Raw genomic sequence first — 15476 nt, 5'->3', positions numbered from 1 at the left:
GACAAGGAACTGTCATCATCTAAGTACAAATAAACACAGCACAGCAGGGGAGATGCTATTGCACCCCTATGATGAGATATAGGGTAATTTATTTTACATTACAAGAGGTTGTGACAAAACTACAAAATGATTGCTCCATACCTTCACATCCTCGTTCTATCTGCCCATTGCAAAACAGAGCATCTGAGATCAAATCTGGGAGACGTCCATTCAGATCCACTGAGGCAAGGCAGCCTTGAAAGCCTTCCTTGGCATGGACCAATTTGGGCAAGGATTTGTAGGTCTCCTTTGCAACTCCTCCAATATACAAGTCACCTGTGAAGCCCAAGCACACACTTAGTCAGATTTGTTTGAATTGTCCATATTAAAACATTTGAATAATGTAGAATTATACTCAAGGCCGTCAAACATGTTAAAATATATCAGTTTAGACAATGATATAAAACTCTTAGATAAATACAATAATCAAAGCAAAAAACAACAAAGCCACAACAACAAGAGTGAAGGAGTGAAGATATCAATTGACTAATAGTTCTTGAAAACTGGATAACCTTCATCTGAACAAAGACGAGTAAGAGGAGAAGCATTGTTCCAAATGGTGTTGATAAATAATGATACAACCAGGGATGGCTGGTGGACCTGCCACTGTGCAGGTGCCAAACCACATTGGATTTTAATTGCTGCACCACCCACACCTGCTCCAAATAGAACAGGAGCTCTGCTGAGTACTCCTGCTCAATCCTGAATACCTACAGACAGAGTAGTAGTAAAATGGCTTCACCATTACACAGTAGTGGATTCACTGTCTGAGCTTGGATACAACCAACCAGAACAATCTGGGGAAAACAAAATGGTAACCAAAAAGAAGAGTTTTGTGATTCCCATCACTCCTTCTGGCAGTGGCAAAATTAAAACACATTAAAAAAAAAACTCTTTAGAAATTAATAGGAAGGAAAGAATCAGTCAGCCAACCACTACAAGCAGTTTTCACACCAGGATGATTGGCAGAGCCATTGAGGGAGGGTGGGGCTTTGATACCTCCATGATGAGACAAGGGTTTTCAAATGTAAGCGTGGTCCAATGGACCAAGCCAATGCACGTGATGGGGGCGGAGTCAGTATATAAGGACACCACACACCCCCATCCTGCCTCCTTTTGATGATGCATCCCTCCCTCCCACCCTAAATGCAATGTGAACCTTGTTGGTTGCTTCGGGGCTGGGTAGGAATTTTCTCCCCTTTTCCTAGGGTTTTTTGCCTACCCCATACTGTATGAAGGGACTGGAAATTGGCTAGGGGTGGCTGTTAAATAGGTTTCACTGGCCCATATGGGGTTAAAGAATTGGTTGGTATGGACCATTGGCACCCCTTTGTGGTGAAAGGTTAGGCTCTTGAACAGCTTAGACACGTCAAGGGATGTGGAGTTGGGAAAGAACCTGCCTTGGGGTAGACCTGGTGGTTTTTCTCAACTTTATAAAATCGAGGGAGTTTGGGGGACAGTGCCTTATGTTTACCTTCCTAGGACCGGCCGAGGATGCAATCCAAACCAGTGGATTTACCTAAGGGTTCAGTGTTTGTGCCCAAAGGGAAGGCTGAAGAGGAGGTCTAGGACTGACACCTGTTTTCAGCTGGACCCGCACTAGGCTTTCACTTTAATCATTCTCTCTCAGTTTGATGTTTAAGGTTGAAGTTCAAATGCTTAGCTTTAAATAAGATGTAGGTCAAATAAATGGCCCTTTATTCATCCAATTTACGTGTCTGGTCTCTTTATTTCATGGTTGGGTATCAATGCCCCTCCAAACCTCTTGGTGAATACCATCCTTTCAAAAAATGCTATGACACATGAATTACCCTTCAGTTTAGCAGTTGATTGAGGTCCGGGCAGGGGAAAGGGATCATCTTCAAGGACTAGAGTGAAGCATCCTCTCCCCCAGAAACTATAGGCCACAGCTACTATCTCTTTTGTATTGATTCAATAGTAAAAGTGAGTGTTTCCAAAAGTGATTTCACAATGTTAGCTTAGATATCCATGCAAGTTCCTCCTAGTACTGAGACACTGGATGCCAATATAACAATCTGATTCAGATTTGTTTGATTACTGTTATACATCACTGATCTACTAATCCAGCTAAACACATAATAGAAATAATTTTGGCAAGAGAAAAATGATTGGATGATTTTGCTTGTCTCCAGGAAAGAATGCTCTATATCATAGTATGTAAACACACTTCTCATTTTATCTTGGGTGCTTATATTCTGTTATTTTGATTTGGGGTAACATTTGATTTGGGATAACACCATATTTATGATTCTTCTCATTACCCCTATTGAGACAAAACATAGGCAGAAAAAATGTATGTAGCAAAGGGAATGAGATTCCCACCACTGTCCCTGCCTACACATCCAGACGTGAATCTGAAGCTGAGTCCTGATCGGGGATGGCTTAGGGCTGGGCAATAGCATGGGGATGCCTTGAGGACAGTATAGCATGCGATAAAATGCGTTTTCACTCTGCCCTTACCCAGATTGGGGGCAAAAATGAGCGCAATAAGCTCTCAAGAAAGAAAGTACCCTGACAGCTCCTTAATTGCCTGGGAGTTGGCAGGACAGCTTCTTTATGCAAGGAAATTATGTTCTGTGCTCTCCCTGTGTCACCACTGAACTTCACTCCAAAATGCTCCTTAATCTGGTTAATTCAAGCTTCTAACTATTTTGGGTCTCTCTATGATCTGGAACATTACAGAATGCAGGGTCCCTGTTGTGTGTTGTTAATCCTACAACTTAAAAAAAACTGCCTTATACTAAATTAGAACATTAGTTCACCTAGCTTATAATTGAATAGGCCATGGTTCTTTAGGAGTGCCTGCTCTGCTCTGTACCTGCTCCTCTTAATTGGAAATTTTATCAATTTCATTTTATCCTACATTTGATTCCGCTTCTCCAAAAAAGTGATATATTGTTTTTTAAATAAATAAACGGAAACACAATTCTGCCCCTTCCTGAGAGGGTGAGCAAATTTGTCCATTTCATTGTCCCCCCACATTCATTCATTTTTGGTGAATTTTCATAGATTGTAGTCTGAAATGAGTTGAAACAAAACTATCAGCCATTCTTGTTCTGAAGGTACTGCCAAATACAAGTGTGATCTCCTTGTAAGGTGATATCCTTGAACAGGAATTCCTCTGCAAGAGTATTGTCAATTTCTAACACAGCATTTTCAATTTTTATGTATGTTTATGAAAGCTGGAAAGTGAAGAAAGCTAAGAGAATAATCTCATTCGAAATGTTGCGCAGGAGGAGAGTTCTGAGGATACCACAGACTGTCAAAGAGAAAAATAAATGAGTCTGAGAGGAAATAAATCCTGACAAAACAGAGGCTATTTTACTTTGGACATATTGTAAGTCGATGTTACAGAGGGATCTTGTTGCACCTTTGGGTCTAACTGAGAGAAAGAAGCTGGTAGCATAAGCCTGTGGCTGCATCCACACTGCAGAAATAATCCAGTTTGATACCACTTTAACTGCTATGGCTCAATGCTATGGAATTCGGAGAATTGTAGTTTGTTGGGGTAGAATTCCCAGAATTCCATAGCATTGTGTCATGGCAGTTAAAGCAGTGTCAAGCTGGATTATTTCTGCAGTGCTGAGAGCCCTCAGTCAACTTCCTCAGATGTAGATGATAACATTCAGCTAAGTGGAAGGCAGTAGAAAAGGAAGACTGCACTAGAGATGGACAGACCCAGTTATGGAAGCTATGACCCTGAATCTGCAAGATCTTAACCAGGGTGTTAATAACAGGGTGACTAAGAGGGCGCTCATTCATAAAGCCACTATAAATTGATACCAACTTCATGGCAATTAACCACAATAGAGTTCCGGCTTTGTATATAGGATCTGTTCACATAGGCTGATGAATCAGATGGTCTGAGTAGTCAGTGGTGTTCAGCTCACCACTCTGGGATAAGGATACCTCCTCCCCACTAAGATCATGGGTTATCAGGAGATTGGGGTCTGCTACCTGGCTCCTATCCCACTTCCATACCTTGATCATTCATTCTGAGATATTTATCTGGAAAAAATGATGTCATAGTTAATGCTCCACAGGAAGATTTTCTGTGATTCCACCCTACTGCCAACTACAGCAGAATGAGAAACTACATAAGGTTGTGAAATACTGCTCCTTTTTCTGGAAACTTGCACTGGCATAGATTCATCTTGATATGTCACCATACACTTGCTGAGCTAAATTCCCCTGATCAGTCTCAGATCTCAAAGGGGAGACAAAGCTGTCCAAGAGCCTGGGCCTAACACAAAGCAAACTGAGGTGCTGATATTGGTTTTTCTTATTATCATTTCTACCCTCCCTGTGTTAATCATTAGCTTCCCTAGAGATACAGCTTTGTAGAGCACAATATAAAAAGCAATACACAAATGGTTCGTAATAGTTTGCTGGATGAGTTGACGGCTGCTTTGCATGTCCTTTTTATTCTCCATTTTCAGAGAATTAGTGCCATTGTTGTCCAATTCAGTGCATGCAATAAAGGGTGCTTTTATGCAGATATGATGATTTGCAAATGCCTCACATTTGCTCACTGACGACTTCCTACATTAACACTAAAATGTTTATAATGAGATCTATGCACAGTCCCACATAAAGGGGTGCATGTTCGCGCTCACGCAGACGATAATTCAAAACTTTTAGGGACTCCAGTGCACACAGAGAATTTAGTACAAGGTTAGGGTACTGTAAGTGTGGCTCATGGACTGTATGTAGCCCTCGAATCTCCTGCAAGTCCCCAGATCTCCCTGTTTTTAAAGGCCATTTCAGCCCAAACATTAAGGAAAAGGGAATCAAAACTGTGCCAAAGAGCAGCATTTTTGTTCCTCTGACCCTCTCCAAGCTCTCCAAGAAACAGCTGAAAAATGGATAAAAACAAAACCAGATATCCAAATACATGTGTGAGTTAGTGTGTGTGTGGTAAAGAGAGAGAGAGAGAGAGAGAGTGTGTGTGTGTGTGTGATAAGTATAGGGAAATTATACATGTACAAAGTGGCCTCCACCCTCTCACAGTTGCCCATCACTCAAGACAGGGGTAGGCAAGCTTTTTGAGCCGGGGGCCGGGTTGCTGTCCCTCAGACAATTGGAGGGCCAAAGCCAAAAAATAAATAATTAAAAAAAATTTTTTTTAAAAAATTAAATAAATAAATAAACCGGGACAAATGTAGGACAACATTTTCAAATGGTGGACACTTTTTTTAAAAAAGTGGAGGACACGCAAAAAAATTTGCTGATTTTTTAAAAAATGTTAATATAAATGCATGTTTCTGAGGCGTCTATAGACAATTGCCCCCCTTGCCCCTGAGCGCAAGAAGCCAAAGGCCCTGGCGGCAATTGGCAGCAGGACCGGGCTGGGGCCTGTCCCGGTCCCAAGGCCTCGCCGGGCGGCATCCGGCCCGCGAGCCGCAGGTTGCCTACCCCTGACTCAAGGTAAGTAGAAGCTGCTCAGTCTTTTCTGAAAATGCCTTGTTCCCACAGCCTTACACCATGCCCTTAAATAGATTACTCCTGTGGTGTATGAACAGGAATGTAGCCAAGATATTTGACCTGTCATTTCTTCTATCAAACAGAGAATGAACAAGCAACAAGCTCAGTGCTTGACATCTTGTTGGTGACATAAATATAAAGCTTTCCCCTCTGACAAGGTTGTTAAGTTGTGTCTGACTGTAGGATGCTCATCTCCGTAACACAGCCAGCGTTGCCAAAGATAATTCTGTGATCATGTGGCCAGTATGACTACAAAGAATGCTACTACCTTTCCATTGAAGTAGTATCTATTTATCGACTTGCCCTTTCAGATATCTTTGAACTACTAGGTTGGCAGAAACTGCGACCAGTGATGGAGCTCACTCCTTCATATGGTACTTGGGCCTCAAACTGCTGATCTGCCAATCTTGCAACCATCAGGGTCAGTGTCTTAACCACTGAGCCACCACATCCCAATGGTTGGTGACATACACAAGCACAATTCCAATTTACACTTGTGCCTGTATTTTTGGTCATTGCAGAGGTTGGTATCCCCTTTCTCCCACTGCAACAACCAACACTCCTATGGCTATAATACTCATACCCAATGGCCTTTCCATTGCTAGTGGAGAATGGAGGGGCATAGAGAAGCTTCTGACTATGTTACCGTAGCCAGATGCAGACCCAATGACATCATTTGCGGAGACCTCCAGAGGACCTCTGTGGATCTTGGTGGAAGATGCTCCCTGTTTTCATCTGTCTGTGGAAACATAGACAGATGCTTCTCCAATTCCACCTTCATCAGCCACAGAATGGTCATGTGGGGGTGGCTATTGTAACAACACAGTGATTCCTGGGGTAGTTGATGGAGGCCATGAGGAATTCTTATGTTATACATGCCCATGCAGGATCTCAGCAATAGATTGGAGAAAGATGGCACTAATTCTTTGAAATGAAAAAAAGCTTGTCAGTATCATCCTGTCAATGGCCCACCTATTTTTCTATTTGAATGACTAGCTGCAACATAATGTATAGCATAAGGTCAAAGTTCAAAGGACAGTTACAGTTACAGTTTCTTTCTTTCTTTTAAAAAAAGTAAAATATGATCATCAGGGTCTTTATATTGTCAGTAGGTAAACAGCTGTATTTAGTAACTGTCTGAAATTGTTGCCCACAGCATACCACATGTATCCCATCCAGATAGAGCAGAAATTTTAAATTGGAAAGTTAGGTTGATGACTTTATCATGATAACTTTACTCGCTGCAATTGCTGGCCTCACCTTCAAGTTGTCACACCAAGCAAGCCTCAATATTTAGGGCAAACTAACACTGTACATGCAGATACAGTGCCAGCTGTGAGATATGAGGAGGGGGAGAAAGAGTGGGAGGAAAAAGGCAAGGTACTTATGTCTTCATTATAGGAAAATGAAGACATCATCTGTAGAGAGCTCTTTTTTAGCAAAGGGAAGACTGTAAGTCTAATGTGGCTTAGAAATGTGCTGATTGCATGCTAACACTGTTTACCTATCATGGTAAGCCCCATTACTCAAGATTCAGTTGTGCTTTGTTTCCAGTAATTTAATTTCTCAGTGTGTCTGTTTTCCTTGAACTTCATGCCAGCTAACCCAATAAAATTGCCTGTCTAAAGTTTTGATGCTGTTCATAATATGGAAGGCTTTCACATTACATTAAAGCAAGATTTCAATGTAAATTACATAAACCATCATACTGTTCCGAGGAAGAACCATTACAATAATCATTTTGATAGTATGCTAAACATTTATCAATGCCTTGGATGAAGAAATAAAGGGCATGCTTATGAAATTTGCAGATGACACCAAATCAGGAGGAGTAGGTCAGGATGAAAATTCAAAATGACCTGAATAGAATAGAATAGGGCCAAAACTAAAAGAATGAAATTCAACAGGGAGAAATGTAAGGTACTACACTTAGGCAGGGGAAAAAAATGAAATGTACAGATATAGGATGGGGGACACCTGGCTTAACAAGACTACATGTGCAAGGGATCTAGGACTCCTTGTAGATCACAGGTTGAACATGAGTCAACAGTGTGATGCAGCAGCTAAAAAAGCCAATATGATTCGATGCTGCATCAATAATAAATAATAATAATATAATATAGTTTATTTGTAACCCGCTTTTCCAAAATTTTGATCAAAGGGTGAACAATTATATATAAAAAACATTCCAGTAAAATCAATTAAAGACAGCATTAAAAATAACACAATGATACTAACAACAAAAGGGCCAGATAGAAGGGGAAGTCAATATACAGTGGAGCCTCCGCATACGCGGTCTTTTTATAGGCGGCTTTGAGCATAGGCGCTCAAAGCTGCCAGCACGGGCGGGGCAGAAGGGGCGGCGCGTCCCATTCAATTGAATGGGTGCGCGCGCTTGTTGCGCCGCATGCATGCCCGTTGCGCCCCACGCACCTCCGCGCCACCGTGCATGAGCCCCATTGTTTACAATGGGGCTTGAGCATAAGCGGAAATCGCCATACGCGGCGGGATCCGGAACGGATCCCCCGCGTATGGCGAGGTTCCACTGTATACATTCTTGGGTCATCAATGAAGAGGGGTAAAGGAAAAAATGATTTTTCACGGTGGGAAGGCTTCAGGTTCTTTTTAAAAAGAGCTAAAGATGTGGTGGAGCGGAGCTCATCTGGGAGACTATTCCAAGATCTGGGGACCACAGTAGAGAATGCCCTCTGCGAAGTCCTCACATAGCGTGTCGCTGGGACCTCCAACAATTTCATCCCTGTTGACCTGAGTGTGCGGGGGCGGATTATATGGGGAGAGGCGGTCCTCCAAGTATCCTGGGCCCAAGCCATTTAGGGCTTTATAGGTCATTACCAACACCTTGTATTGAGCCTCGGAAGTGAATAGTCAGCCAATGAAGATCTTTCAAGATGGGTGTTATATGGTCAGACCTGGAACAACCAGCAACCAATCTCACTGCCATATTCTTCACTAACTGTAGCTTCCGGGTTTGGTACAAGGGTTGCCCCATGTAGAGCGCATTGCAGAAATCCAATTGAGAGGTTATCAGAGCATGTACTACAGTTTCAAAGTCCTTCTGGTCCAGGTAGGGACGCAGCTGGCGTATCAGCCGAAGCTGATAACAAGCGCTCCTGACCATCGCATCCACCTGAGATGACAGCTGGAGCGACGAGTCCAGGAGCACTCCCAAGCTGTGGACCGAGTCCTTCAAGGGGAGCGTGACCCCGTTCAGGACCGGGTGGCAAATCTCACCACCCAGACCCGGGCAACCTATCACCAGTACTTCCGTTTTCTCTGGATTCACACTGAGTTTGTTTTCCCTCATCCAACCCATTACCGACTACAAGCAGACATTTAGAGGAGAGATGCCATCCCTAGTTACTGCATCAGTCGGGGACACAGAGAAGCATATTTGGGTGTCATCAGCATACTGATAACACCGCGTCCCGTGTCTCCGAATGATCTCTCCCAGCGGTTTCATGTAAATGTTGAATAGCATGGGGGACAGAATCGCTCCTTGAGGGATGACAGATGTAAGCACCCTCTTATCGGAGCAAACGTCCCCCAGCTGCACCATCTGGAATCTACCCGAGAGGTAGGAACGGAACCACTGGAGCACAGTGCCCCCGATACCTAACTCCCCCAGGTGTTCCAGAAGGATACCATGGTCAATGGCATCGAAAGCTGCTGAGATGTCCAAAAGCACTAACAGGGACACGCTTCCCCTGTCCATGCCCAGACGGAGACCATCAACTAAGGCGACCATGGCAGTCTCAACTCCATAGCGCGCCTGGAAGCCAGTTTGAAATGGGTCCAGAAAATCCGTTTCATCCAAGATCGATTGAAGCTGGAAGGCAACCGCTCTCTCGATCACCTTCCCCAAAAATGGCAGCAGCGATATAGGCCGGTAGTTATTATAAGTCGGGGAGTCTAAGGAGGGTTTTTTTAAGCAGGGGTTTAACCACTGCTAATTTTAATTTAGATGGAAATTGTCCCTCTCTTAGAGATGTATTAATTATGCGGTGCAACATAGTTAGCACTGCATCCCCCCCTGAACCGCCAGCCATGAGGGACAGGGATCAAGAGAGCATGTCGTCCTCCTGACACTTCGAAGGATCTTGTCCACTTCCTCGGTACTAACAAACTCAATGTGATCCAGTATAACAGGGGCCACAGAAGCTCTGGACACCTTTCTAATAGATTCTGAAGAAATACTGGCGTCGAGATCAGCCCTTATCCGAGAGATTTTATCCGCGAAGAAGTTGTTAAATTTGTCACAACAGGCTTTAGATGGTTCTAAAACAGGGTTCAGGGAGGGGGGCAGATGTGTTAGCTCCCTCACTACCCTGAACAGCTCTGCCGGATGCGACTCCGCGGACGCAGTACATGCAGCATAGAATGAATGCTTTGCTGCACCTATTGCCACTCAGTAGGCCTTCAAATGAGACTCTAGGAGTGCCTTGTTGGCTAAGTGCTGGTGTCTTTGACAGTTGCACTCTAGTCGTTGCACAGCCCGCTTCCTTTCCCTGAGATCTTCTGTATACCAGGGTTGTTTTTTGGAAGCAGGCCGGAAAGGACGCTTGAGAGTGATACTGTGTATAGCCCTGGAGAGATCTATATCCCAGATGTTAGTCAGGGCATCAACAGATTTGCCGTCAGTTCCAGCCATATACCCCTCTAGGGCTTCTTGGAACCTTTTGGGTTCCATCAGCCTTCAAGGGTGGACCATTCTAATAGGTCCGCCACCCCCGGGAGGGCTTAAGGTAGAAGCCTTGATTTGAGCCTCAACCAGAAAATGGTCCGTCCATGACAGGGCAGAGATATTAGAGATCTCTGCCCACGGAGACTCCATGTCCGTACTAAAGATCACATCGAGGGTATTACCAGCGCAATGCGTGGGCCCCGAGACCAATTGAGACAGGCCCATGGCAGTCATGGTAAACATGAACTCCTGAGCCGCACCTGTTGGATTTTGACTGGCCTCGAAAGGGATGTTGAAGTCCCCCAGGACAAGAAGCCTCGGGGACTCCAACACCAGTTCCGAGATCAGCTGTGTCAGCTCGGCCAGGGAGTCTCTTAGCGCACGGGGTTGCCAGTAGACCAACAGAATCCCCAGACTGTCTCTGGCCTTCAGGGTCAGGTAAATACACTCAATATAATCCATTTTCCAGACAGGGTTCCTGGTTAAGGAGAGAGTGTTTTTATGAATCAAGGCAACACCACCACCCCGCCCACCTAACCTGATCTGGTCCTTAACTGAGTACTCAGCTGGAGGGCCTGTGCCCACACAGCCTAGCTCTCAGGCCCAAGCCAGGTCTCAGTAATGCACGCCAGGTCACAGTTTTTATCCTGCAAAAGATCGTAGATTATGTGGGTCTTGTTTTTTTACAGACCTGGCATTGCACAGGAGCAGAAACAGGGTTTGTGGTACAGCTGGGCTGACCCTCAGATCTCTTTGGTTAGGAGAGTGGATGGAAGGAGAGATAGATATTACACATCGATCTTGCCTTCCTTTTCGACAAAATTCCACTCTCCTACTGGAAGGAAGGACTCAAGGCAGCTCACAGAAATGTCTGGCTATGTCCCTGTAGTGAGATGTAAAATGATTATAGCAGTGTGGAGACCTCCAGAAGACCCTGCCAGATCCCTGATGTAATTTCATGTCTGGCTATGAGGAGATACTTTTGTGATCCTGTCCACTCTCCACAAAGCAGGGAATGGCGATTTGGGGAAGGGGGCTTCAGAAGCTCTTTACTAAGGGGGTGCTTTGGGCACTGCAGAGGGAGGAAGAGAAGATCAATCCTCACAACACCCCATACTGGTCATACCAGAACATGCATGTGTCCCTAACAGAATGCCAGAATGATTTCCCCACCTGCTCAGGTGCAGAGATTGTGAAGGAAGTCAAAAGACTAATGTCAGGCAGCAGATTTCATCTACTTTCCCTTACTACTGCTGTGTACCTCTGAAAAAAAAATGCAAAAACTGGCATAATGTACCTACAGGATTATACCCACAGTTCATTAGTGTTATAAGTCCAAGATACACAGACACCCCTTCCAATTTAGGCCCGGGACAGACGGGCCAAAAGTGGTGTGCTGTTGCTGATAGTAGGGTTCCAGAGCACGCAGCATCTGCATGCTCCAGAACCCTAGCACGTGATGGCAGTGGCATCATGGCAGCCTCTCATCCATACAGGGGCTGCCATGATGCCACTGCTGTACGGCGAACAGACATCGCTGGCAGGAAGTGGCAGCGCCCCTTCCTGCTTGCCATGCTGCAAAAAAGCTGCTCTAGGCAGCGTCTTTTTTGCTGTGCAGTGTTGCCTTGTGGTTTGGTTGCTGCGGCAACTCTGCACAGCAAATGGGGTGGTGTTTGAACACCAGTGTGTACTGCCCCTTAGTTAGCATTATATAACTCTCTCTCTTAAATATAGAAGTGTAAGCACTTTCATCTTTCTTAACAGTAGCTATTCTGGGTGTCACTATATGTGTGACAGGGGAGAAAAGGAATGGCCAATGATCTGAGCATGTGGGGAAATCATTCTGCAATGGGGGCAGGTGTCCTCTCTGTTTAGTTAATAAGCTGCTCATAAGGAATCAAAATAGCAGATAAGGGAAAGAATGAACACAATGGGAAATTCTATCTAGCTCTCCAACCCCTATTCATGTATATCCAATTATTAGTCAGAACTAGAGCAGACACATACTATGTATTCTTATGTTCTATTGTACAGTGCGCCTGCATCATATGCAGGCTTTCAGCATACGCTGAAAGCCATGCTGGGAGAAGGGATGATGCGTCCCATAAGGAATAATAGGGTGTGAGCCTGTGGTGTGCATGCACCGCCGCACTACCGCATGCATGAGCCCCATTCATTTAAATAGGGCTTGAGTATAGGCGGAATTCCCTTTACACACAGGGCAGGGTGGGAGGGTCCAGAATGGATCCCCCACATAAAGGAATGGCAGACTGTAACTCGCCTCAATCTGTAGAGAGAGGCAGGATATAAATATATCATCATCGTTGTCGTCTTTGAATTACCATTGATTGATACTAACAATTGGATTGTCCCCTGTAGGTACATAGGCTGAAATTCACTATCACTGTTACAGATGTGTAACTTATATTTTCTCCTATATGTTTCCAATATATCTCTGAATGTAATAGTTGTGACATAAAGAAGTAGGAAAATTAAAATTATAACTTTAAATTACTGTCATGGCCAGCCAAGATCAGCTCTCGGAGGATGAGGAGGAGAATGAGCCTCCTCCAGAACAAGAGCTAATTGAGGCTACACCGGGTGATAATCCTGCTCTGCCAGGTCCCAGCTGTGATATCCCAGCCCCAGAGGAAGAGGCCCAACCAGGTCCTAGTGCTAGTGAGATGCCTCCTGTAGTGCCACAGCCTAGTGGTGACTCTGGGGAGGAAGCTTGCCTGGATGTGCCTACTTACAAACAGAGAAGGGCTGAGAGTGCTTGCAGGTGCAGATCCAGGAGGATTGCAGAGAGGCAATTAGCCAACCAGCCTCAGGTGGCACGGGGGAGAGTTTCCCTTATTTAAGCTGTAGAAAGGCCTCAACTCAGTGCCAGAGTTTATTGCATGATCCTTTGGTGTGATTGTTGCCAACACTGGCTCCTTGTATCTTGACTCCTTGTTGCTTTGAACTCGGAACGGACTGGACCCTTGTTATCTTCTGGCTGCCTTGACCCTGGACTGATTGACTACTCTGACTCCCGGTATCCTGACTTCGGCTTGGCTTTCGGACTGCTCTTACGCTTACTCCCCGCAAGGTCTGTGTTCTGCTTCCACTTGCTGGGCTAAGCCATTCTTATCGGTGTGTGTCTGTGTGTGCTGGCTGCAGTCCTGGACAATTACAATATCACACCCACAGCCTAAATTGGCATAGTTTCATGTGGTTAAACTGAAAATTTGGTAGGATGTGATTTTTTTAAAACAAATTTTAAAAGAACACAATTTTAGTTTTTTTAACAATAAATTTAAAAATTTTAAGATCTTCATTTTTTAAACCTGAGCCCACTCTTTTTTCCTCCCACTGAGCCTTACTCCGCTCACATCTCTCTTGAACTGAGCTCCAGCATTTCAATGGGACACAGGCAAACCTCCCAAGGCAGATGTTTGGAGAGCAGTGGTGTCACACATGCCCCCTCAGGTGTCACCTGGGGCAGCCCACATCCCCAGCACCCCCTAATGATGCCCCGGTTGATTGGAGTGCAACATACTGCAACACCCTGCTCCTGGTAGTGAGCTTGAGTGCAAGCAGTAATTTCAATAAGGAACCTGCTTCTGAATGTCATGATGGAGATTGTTGGAGGAAGGGAGGTGAAAATGTAAGTTTGGTGTGCATTGATTGATGGGAAACCACATTGCCCCCTCTTACAGTAGCTGATGCCCATTAAAGCAGGATTGGGGGATCAGGTTGGGAAATGGGATATAGTTAATTATACTTAAGTAACTGGCTGATCAAGGATTTTGACCATCATTATTTGTGAAACATTGCTGCATATTTCTCTATTCCAACAGGAATGGTCCTTAATAATTAAATTTATGCTAATAGGACAAAGGGAGGAGGGAGAGATTGACTTTAGGATGGTGGTAAGACAAAGCCTTTCAACACACACCTTGGTTGATTCTGTCTCTCAGGGTTTTTCATTTTCATAAACATGCTCTTAGCTGTACATCACAACATGTTCTGTTGTTAAGCATTAAAAACGTATAAAAATAGGAAAAAAACAAACAGAGAAACAGATTTATTTCCATGCAAAATGCAGCTCCAGAAATCTCAGTGACTTCCCGACTCTAACATTTTGTTAATAAGTTAAAGTGGAAGGCATGTGTATTGACAGAGATTAAGCAGATTTAAAACTAGTGCGCTCTGTTTGTCCAACAGACTGTGAGTGGAAGTTGCTGGTGCATGTTAAATGTAATGTAATTGCCATGTAAGTATGTGCAGTAATTCATCTGTTATGGAAGAAAGGAGATACCAGCCATTGTATATGGGAGGGAAAGGAGACATGGAAATGAGAAACCACCATTCCTTGGTTAAGAATTTCCAATGTCTCTTGCCAACAGAAAATGACCTTTATACCCCTTTGCTCCATTTTGAAGTTATTGGAGAGCAGGTATACAAGCATAAATATGATACTTATATCATATTTAGCAACTAGTGATTTATGACAATTAAAGTCCATCACAGAGTTCCAATACAATTTTGTTAAGGGTTCTTGAATGGAGCGATATTTCCAATTTACTGTTTCAGTTTCTGACTTTCCCTCCCCTTTTCTGGTTTCTTACATTTCTTATGTCATTGCCTGCCTACCTGTCTAGTTTATACCTTCTGCACATTTTTTAACAAAAGCCAATTGTTGAATCCCCAGAAAATGCACAACCAATATTCTGGTTTATTGGAGAGAAATATAAAGACCCGTTGTTTTTCTTGCTACATGATTAAAGAAATTTCACCTATGCAGTAGCATCTGTCAAGGCCCAACAGGAAAACAACAATTGGAAAGCTTCTTTATAATATTTATATTGCTTATATTTGGTTCTGCTTGTTTTCCCCAGTTCTATTGTGCCACTCTCTGGCAGTTTAAATTTGAGATTTTCCAATTCTTTATGTGAATCTTCTCTAATAAGTGCAGAAAGGGGAACAGTCTGTGAGACCAATTATTACTTCAGAAGCCTTTCTCTTCATCTAAATCCCAGAAAAAGCTGACTTATTCACGATTTCATCTCACCGAAATAAATTTACTGGGACAGTACTATCTTCTAAAACACACACACACACACACACGTTCATCACACTGATTAGGACAATAAAGAAACCTTTGTTTAAAATATGCATAAGACTCTGAAAACTGTATACAGTGGACCCTTGTTATATCCTGGGTTTTGGTTCCAAGATCCCTCTT

The 15476-nt window shown here is 43.8% G+C and overlaps 1 protein-coding gene across 29 annotated transcripts in view; it reads right to left on the bottom strand.

The window, feature by feature from the left end:
* NRXN1 (neurexin 1) overlaps positions 1–15476 on the bottom strand; it is a 1287731-nt gene that overhangs the window by 613741 nt on the left and 658514 nt on the right. For all 29 annotated transcript variants that reach the window (XM_089528929.1, XM_089528930.1, XM_089528947.1 and 26 more), the window contains one exon: positions 142–315. In XM_089528929.1, coding sequence (XP_089385055.1) covers positions 142–315 — 174 coding nt within the window. The remainder of the gene's footprint in view (positions 1–141; positions 316–15476) is intronic.

This window comes from Sceloporus occidentalis, unplaced genomic scaffold (genome assembly GCF_023333645.1).
Source record: "Sceloporus occidentalis isolate IW3139 unplaced genomic scaffold, rSceOcc1.0.p SCAF_6, whole genome shotgun sequence".
Taxonomy (NCBI): domain Eukaryota; kingdom Metazoa; phylum Chordata; class Lepidosauria; order Squamata; family Phrynosomatidae; genus Sceloporus; species Sceloporus occidentalis.
Note: the sequence above shows the minus strand (reverse complement) of the source record. Positions and strands in the feature narration are given on the sequence as shown.